The sequence below is a fragment of the Erythranthe guttata genome, chromosome 14 (assembly GCF_056151865.1).
Source record: "Erythranthe guttata isolate IM_541 chromosome 14, IM_541, whole genome shotgun sequence".
Classification (NCBI taxonomy): Eukaryota; Viridiplantae; Streptophyta; class Magnoliopsida; order Lamiales; family Phrymaceae; genus Erythranthe; species Erythranthe guttata.
In genome coordinates this window covers 4,279,606-4,288,364 of record NC_142546.1, presented here as the reverse complement: position 1 = coordinate 4,288,364, position 8,759 = coordinate 4,279,606, and the positions used below count along the sequence as shown (strand labels likewise).

The window sequence follows — 8,759 nt, the reverse complement described above, 5'->3', positions numbered from 1 at the left end:
TAATTGTAATCCTATCCAAATCAATTCACCATGACAATCCAACACGATGCCTCTGAGGTATGTCTAAATTATAAAAATCCTCATCTTACTTTCAAATTCATTCGATTTCTTTGGATATAGACCCGGATCGGTCTAATCTATACTACACAAAGGTGAAATACGCCGAGTACATTTTTACTATTCATATACATACAAACCCACTGACCTTAGTGTGTTTAGATCATCAACAGTAAAAAAAAAAAAAAAAAAAAAACACTGGGTGTATCATAGAAATAGCCAACCCATACAGGGGACCCAAGTTACAGCAGTTGATTGAGATCCCTAGACCACCACCATGGTCCAAAGATTTGCATTACAAGATCCACAAAAACTACTAGATTTGGACCCCCATTAAAAGATCATATAGACAAAATTATTCTCAGTTTGCTTTATTGCAAGAAAAAAGGTAATAATAATATGAGAGAGAGAGAGGACGACAAACAGCACAAAAATTGACCATTGAGAATAGGCGTGGCAAACAAACACTAACAACCCCTTTTTTCTTCTTCTCTCTGTCCCTCCCACTCCCATTAATTCAAACTCAAAACAAAACCCCGCCACCTTTATTCTTCCTCCTTTTTTCAAAAATCTCTCTCTCTCTCTCTCTCTCTCTCTCTCTCTCTCTCTCTCTCTCTCTCTCTCTCTCTCTCTCTCTCTCTCTCTCTCTCTCTCTCTCTCTCTCTCTCTCTCTCTCTCTCTCTCTCTCTCTCCATTTCAAAATTCAACACTTCTTTTAATTCCCTTTTTCTTTTTCTTTTCACACTTTTCTTCTAGTTATTCCTGATCCCCAATCATTAGTCTTTCAAAAATTTCTCTCTTCCATCAAAACAAGATAATGAAGCCCTCTTCTTCTTCATCTTGTATATCGAAGATTTTGCGACGCATACTTTGTTTTAGCACTAGTTTTTCTTCTTCTTCTTCGTTCGATACTCAAATCAAAGAAGAGAGAGAAACGAGTTCACTAGTTGGCGGTGCATTTAACAATCCCGGTATTGTGGCTAGGTTAATGGGACTAAATACGCTTCCGTTACGTATCGAGCCTATTGATGGAAGCCCTTCGATTAGTTCTTCGGATTCGGTGATCAAGAAATCGGGATCGCCTCAAGTGAGGCGTCGTAGGAATAATATTGTTAATCTAGCCTACAAAGAGCTCGAAGACGAGAATTACTTCATTCTCAGCTTCGAACACGAATCGAAGGTCGAACGGAAGAAATTACGCAAGAAGAAGAGTAACCGCGTGAAGAGAAGGGAGAGTTTGCATGAAAATAATAATAAAGAAAACGAAGGAGGAGTGAATTCGGATTTTCGTGTTGAGAATTCAAGCGATGTGCTTCGTCCTTTGATGAATTCGTGTGGAGAGTCGGAAAAAACAAGAAAGAAGAAGGGGAGTGGAGATTATAGCTTCGAAACAGAAGTTTACTCGGAAAAATCGAGCCCGAATTCTGTTCTTGAATTTCCCAATGATCAAGAAAGTGCTTCTTCAGGTTAATTTTCTTTTCCTTTTGTGGCCCAGTATTTTTATTCTTGATTATTCTTTTATAGTTTATTTATTTTTCGTCACAAAATTATTGTCATTTTTTTTTATATGAATCAACAAAAATTCAAAAAATATTTAAAATTTGCCACATTTTATAATTCTCAGCTATGATTGAGTTGTGGCCTTACATCAAATCAAATTCGTGTCACAGGCGATACTTCAAGATTGTTGAATTCGAAAATGAGGAGGACATTGTCCGAAGAGCTCGACAGCTGCGGAAATTCGAAGGAGAAAAAAGTAATTAACAATGGATTTTGTGAAGAAGAAGAAAAGTTGAGGAACAGAGACAAGAATTATGCAGAAAAATGGGAAGAGTTAGGAAAAGTGGCTGCAATTGAAATAATAAAACTAAGTTGGGTGCAAAATGAAATATCAAAAGATGAGAATATTGTGAAGGAGATTGGGAATGATCTTGCATCCACAATTCTTGATCAGCTGTTAGATGAGCTTCTGATTATTAGCATCCCTTAGAAAATTATTTAAATTTTGACTCTTGACTTTACTTTCGAACCAATACTTTATTTTTATTTCTTTTCTTTTTGCCTTTGGCATCTCTCTTTGTAAAGTTGTAATTTGATAGTTTATTATAATAATAAAACAATTTATCAAAGTAGATTTTGTGTCATGCTTTTGATTTTTTTACTAGAAATGGCTTAATTTCATTTTACACCCTTGAAATGCAGCATTTTGGTACTATGCACCCTTCAAAAAGAATTGACAACACTTGGCGCCCTTGAAATGCAATGAATCATTAACAATGCATCGAGGGGTGGACCCAAGGGGTTTTTCTTGAGGGGTGGGTGGCTAGAATATGGGGTGATTTAAGAGAAGATTTTTATTTTCTTTTTATGGACTAAAATGTATATAATTAGAAGTTTGAGGACAACAGTAAATCAACTAATACATAAATAATAAACAAATAAAATAAAATAAAATATTAAAAAAAAATCTTGGGGGCAGGGGCCACACCCAGTCTACTCCTAAGTATGTCCCTGAGTGCACCCTTAATTGGATGTTGAAGACTTAATAAGCGTAATTCATATTTTGTTGGGCTCTTTTTTTTTTTCGTTATCGGGTGCAAAATAATAAATTAAATTGTTATTTATTTCTACCTCCAACCTAATTTTAAGTGTACAAAGTGCAGTAAAACACAAATCACATTCTATTGCTGAAAAAGCTATTTTTGCTTACGAACAAAAAATAAAATAAAACTTTCTCACCCAATTATTTGTAGGATGGATCTTTTATCGTAATTGATGAAAATATTTAGTATAAATATTTAGAAGAAAACATAATTCAAATAATTTGATAACCAAATCGTCAAACGGATTTCATGAAATATCTTTTTGTGATAAAACATATAATTCCATGAAACATATTTTTTCTCCACTTTGTACGTTCGAAAGGATTGATGAATATACAATTTTTTTGATTTGATATTTGACATCCTAAAAAAATATCATTAAAAATATTAAATTACATTTATTAGTTTTAAAAATATATTCGGGATGCACTATGCATGGTTTATTATGGTTCGAGCGTACAAAGTGCTATTAATCTTTTTTAGAGTGCAAAAGGGAATTAAGCAATTAAGAAATTATCAATTCCTTTATCTTTGTACTCCGTCCGATACTCAACATATTGGTTGTAGTCAATTAATTGTCATTTATTTTATATAAATATAAACCAAACAATATTAACCACTAGCCAAAATTTTATAATATTGGTTGACAGTACAATTAGAGTCAACGACAATATTTTTTTTTTTCATTTTGTTTGATTTGTTGACAAGTCAACGTAATTATATTACTGTCGTTGACAGTAAAATAACTGTAAACACAATAATATTACTGTCAACCACATCAACATTATTATTTTTTTGGGGTTTTTTGTTTTGTTTGAGTTGTTGACGGAGTAACGTAATAATATTACTGTCTACTATTGTAATATTACTGTAAACACAATGATATTACTGTGATTGACGGTAATATTACTGTTGTTTCAGTAATATTACTTTTAACCACAATAATATTAATTATGTTGGAGTTTTATTAGGTTTACCTTTATTGAAAGGTCAACATATTAATATTACTCTATTACGCAATAATAATGGCTTTTGTTGTATTGAATATTAATATTACTGTGTTAAACTATAGTATAGTTAATTTAACTGTGTTTAACAGCAATATAGTTAATATTATTGCCAACCACAACAATATTGATGTTTAGTGGGGTGGGGTGGGTGGGGGTGTTAAAGAAGAAAAAAATTCAAAAGAAAAATCGAAAAGGTCAACGCCGGAGATAGGCGGCAAAAAAATAAAATCGTGTTTTGGATCAAAATTGAATAATTTACGAAATTTAGTGTCAAATTGAGATTAAATTAATTAAAAGATGAAATTTGAGCATATTTAAATTTTAAGGAGACTATTTTAGTCTTTTACAAACCTCTGGATAATGTATGAATTTTTCTGTAAAAAAATTTTTTTATCTGAACACATATAAATAAGTACCCATTGATTGACTTATTTGTAAAGTGGCCTTCATAATATTTGTTGCTAGATAAGTTGTTACGCGTTACACAATTCTTTTCATTCCAATAATATAACAAGTTAATATTGAAAATAATCAAATTATAGCAACCAAACACATGTATGAATGATGGGCCTACGTAAAAAAATATTGCTTACTCCCAAGCTCAAACCTGAGGTTACTTGCTCCATTCCCATATATTTTCATTTTATTCAAGAAAAGGCCCAATTTATGAAATTTAATTTAAATTTAGGCCTTTCAGCCCACAAATAAGTTCATCATAAACAATAAATAACATAATCGTTATTACTTATTAGTAGGGGTAGAAATTGGACGGAATGGATCGGAAATGCCTCTTTCGGAAATTTTCCAATTTTTTTTTGGAAGTGAAAAATAGTTTCCAATTTTCGTTCCAAAAAAATCGGAATTTCAAAATCTATTCCAATTTTGGAATACCTCAGAATCGGCGGAATTTCGGAATTTTCGGAAATTGCATTAATTCTTAATTTTTTGTTCCAAAATCGGAAATAATGGTAATTTTTAGTATTTTTTTTTTTATATTTCGTAATTTTCTGGCAAAAGGCAAGAATCCAAAGCAAAGGTCAACAAGATGAAATGTAAACACTTGTAAAAACAAGATAATCGGTGTAACAAAGCAACCATAGTTCTTGCAAAACATGAATAGAAAAATAATTCAAAAATAATATATATATATATATATATATATATATATATATATATATATATATATATATATATATATATATATATATATATATATATATATATTATTTCGGAAATACAATATGATCGGAAATCAGAATTTCCAATAATTTTATATGTAAACCAATTCCGTTCAAAAAATAATCGGAAAAATCGGAAATTGGATTGAAAAAAAACGTTTCAAATTCGGATATTTTCGGATCGAAATTGGCGGAATTCGAAAATTCCGTTCCAATTTCCACCCCTAGACCAACATAATTATATTAATTTAGCAATAATTTAATTATCAGTAAATAAATAATTAATAATTTATATATTAACTAATAACTTATTAATTTATAAAATTATTATTATTATTATTTTCAATAAATATTAAAAAAAATATGAACGAACCGTCAGATGGTGAAATTATCCAAGTACTACAAAATCTACTCAATGAGTTGAATTGTCATAACAAAATGGATGTTGGATATCCTTTAAACTACCTTGAACAAAACAATGTTACTTCTGTTGACTGATGAATAAATAATTTAGAGCATCATGGGAAATGAGAAAGAAGAAGAAACTAAAAAAGATACTATGAAGCCCGTTTCTTGGACGGAAGCTCTTAGAACAACATTATTAAACAATGACAAAAGTACACCGGAAGTTATTACTGTATTAAGAAAATTGAGGAATTAGATTGTATATGATACCGTCAACTTTAAAAAAAATCAAATTATGTATTGTAAGTCTTTGTAGATTTGTCATAAATGTAAACTATCATGTATTTCAAAACTTAATCTATATATTATTAATTTATATATTAGATGGTGTCTATAAGAATATTAACCTATGTATTATTTTATAGGGATTATTAGTGACAACTCTCACTAGCATTATTTTATTAAATATGTGTTCAGCCTCTCTTCTTTTATTAGTGAGAGACGTCTTCCTTTATTCCCAAATTTACCATCCATTTATTCATTACCCACTACTTTGTCTTTTTCCTTTTTTTTTCCAATTTTTTTTGTTAATTAATTTATTTATTTAAAAATACTAGAAAAATATTTTAAAAATAATAATAATCTTTTTTTTTTTTCAAAAAACATATTTTAATTCATTTTTTTCAGTTTTTTTTTCTTCAGAATCAACTACAAAATTTCTGAAATCCACTATAATATTTATAAAATCTAACTATAATATTTCCAAAATCAACTACAGTTTAGTTTCTTTTCTCTTTTTTTTTTTTTTTTTTTTTTTAATTTCAGTTTGTTCTTACTTTCCGCTTTTTCAAAATAAACTTTTTTTTTTTCATTTTTTCCCTAGAATCAACTATAAGAAAATTGTAAAACAACTAACAAAAATAGTTGTTTTCAAAACAGCAGGTTTACTAAATATAAAATCAATTACAAATTAACAAAAAACAAACTATAACAAATTGTCGAAATCAACTACAAATTTATCGAAACCAATTATAAAAAATCGAAATCAACTAAAAATTATAAAACAAAAACCCCCATTCCGAGAACCTATAGTAATCAAGACTGGGGGATTTAAATGATATGTCAAGGAAGGTGGTAAGGATCTCTGTCGCGACTTTCACGGCGGTGGACATGCCGGAAACTATGAGGACGTTGCAGTTGACGATGGATTTGGCGTTTAGGGTGTCGCTGGTGGTGAGGGTTGGTGTAGACATCGGTGCGGCGGGCGACGAGGCCACAAATTTCGACGAAGGAGTCAATTTACGCTGCTTTGTTGACGTGACGGCCGATTTCTTCGCCAACGGAGTAGTATTGGTGGTGTCGAGGTCTTCGACTTCAATGTTGAGGGAATGGAGCTTCTCCACGAGCGCGTTCTTAAGGCTGTTCCCAAAGTCGCCGGCCCCTGCTATGATTTTTAGGGGTGGATGGTGGCAGCAATGGTGGATGGTAGTTCTTGCTCCGCCATGGATTTTAGTCAACAAGACAGAGAGAAAAAAGAAGAAATGGGCGATGGAGAGAATGCCAGAAAATTTGAGAAAAGAGAAGGTGGGTTGTGTATGAATGGCGAAAGATAATTAGGCCTGATGCGGTTGGGTTTTTCCGTTTCGGGGAATCTCGAATCTTCAAATCCGTTCCATATTAGGCATGTTCGTCGCGGACCTACAAAAGGGACGGGGAGAGGTGCTCCCGGCGTTAGCACTCCGACGCCGAAGTTAGAACACCTCAAAGATTCGGAGATAATTATATTCGAGAAAATGATGTGTCGAGATCAAGAATACTTACCTTGAGGTTTATGAACCCTCTATTTATAGGAGAGGCTTTCCGGATCCCATTGCTTTCATCCAATTCGATCAAGGAATTGTTTCAAGTCCATGACAATAAGTCTTAGTGGTTAAGTTATAAAGATACTTTCTATTCTTAGTGTCTAAGTATGAGGTGGCATTTTCAGCTCGTCGGCTCGTCTCTCGGGATTCGTGACCCGGTGCTCAGCGTTCGGTGCCTGTCGGCTCGTCGACTCGATCGAAGCTCGGCCCTCGTTGGCTCGTCGCTCGGGGCTCGGCACTTGGCACTTGGCACTCATGAGCTATCTTTAGCTCGTTTAGAGATCTCCAACTCGTCGAAGAGTTAGGTCTCCAGCTCATCGAGGGTCTCGTAGTTCGTCTCTACTGACAATGCATTATATTCTTTCTTTGGGCCTTAGATTTGTGGGCTCAATGTTTTGGGCCATTTATAAAGATCCGATGAAATAGGCAAATAAGCCCGGGTCCCATGTGGTCTTATTTCCTTCTTCGGACGTGGGCCAACTCTGTTGGGCTTTGCTTTATTGGGCCATGTAAATCTGTCCTGATCAAAGCCAAATCTCGAAATAATATAGCATTAATGACAAATTATGTATATTGCATAGCACCTTTAAGAAAATTGATTTGATTGAATGATTAAGGGGGTTTCACTAATATTTAAAAAGGGGTTTTATCCATGGTAGTATTCCCAAATCAATGTGTTGTATGGTTCTCACTAATAATTCCTATAAATTTAACAAATCATTAACTTAGCACATTGTCCCAAGTCGAGTTCGAAAAAAAATATTATTTAAAAGAGATTATTTATTTATTGATGTTAAATATTTTAAGAGTGCAAATCTAGACCAGATGTCCTGTTTTAATAGGAAAATCGAATGTCATAGAATAATTAACACGTGGATAGTTTAAATAAAAATATAATTAAGATTCTAGTAATTGAAAAAAAAAAAACTCAGCATAAATCATAACCCCCTTTAACCTAAACCACGAAATAGCTTCAGATGACCTGCCTTGATGAATGCATGAATACATATTTTCCTAATAAATATCAACAATTATTTATATTATTAAAAATAAAAAATAATCAGGAGAATCTCTAATTAATCATTGCTAATAACATTTTAAACCGACGTTGCCACTTTCAGCCTTGCAAATCTTGTTTTGTTTTTTTGCACCTTGGTGGTAGCACTTTAGCCATGAAAAATCCAATAAAGGTCATCACATAAATAAAATTCCTAAACAAAAATCATCACACATACATAGCAAGTATTTTTATGGCAATAATAAATAATTTTTTTCCAAAATAAATAAAGGTTAAATTACAAAAACCCTCCAAACCTTAGGCTAAATTAAAAAAAAGACCCCCACCTGAGGTTTGTTTACGTCTTACACCAACCCATTACAGTGCGACTTTTCACACATATATATATATTTTTTTAAGATGTTCCATTTTATTTATCACCTATTTAATAGAAGGTATAATAGAATGTACACATTTTCTGTTAAAAAAACTCGATGAACAATCAATCAGAGGGGGATTTTAGTTATTACGGATAGGTGGGGGGCGTATTTCGTTATGTATCCTAAAGTTCATGGGCATTTTCGTAATTTACTCATAAATAAATAAAGAAAAAATAAAAATAGTAAGGGTTGTATTGCCTTAGCCAC

General features: G+C 32.2%; 1 protein-coding gene across 1 annotated transcript; it reads left to right on the top strand.

Moving 5' to 3' along the window:
- Positions 1-743: 743 nt before the first annotated feature.
- On the top strand, positions 744-2,189 carry LOC148764964 (uncharacterized). Its single transcript, XM_088814227.1, has 2 exons — positions 744-1,523; positions 1,728-2,189. The coding sequence occupies exons 1-2, from the start codon at positions 875-877 to the stop codon at positions 2,045-2,047; spliced, it is 969 nt and encodes a 322-aa protein (XP_088670353.1). The 5' UTR covers positions 744-874; the 3' UTR covers positions 2,048-2,189.
- The last annotated feature ends 6,570 nt before the right edge of the window (positions 2,190-8,759 follow it).

Bases quoted from the DNA above. Each gene is read 5' to 3' on its own strand.
- LOC148764964 (XM_088814227.1), top strand. From the start codon at position 875: ATGAAGCCCTCTTCTTCTTCATCTTGTATATCGAAGATTTTGCGACGC. The intron at 1,524-1,727 runs GTTAATTTTCTT...TTCGTGTCACAG, and splicing joins TCAAGAAAGTGCTTCTTCAG to GCGATACTTCAAGATTGTTG.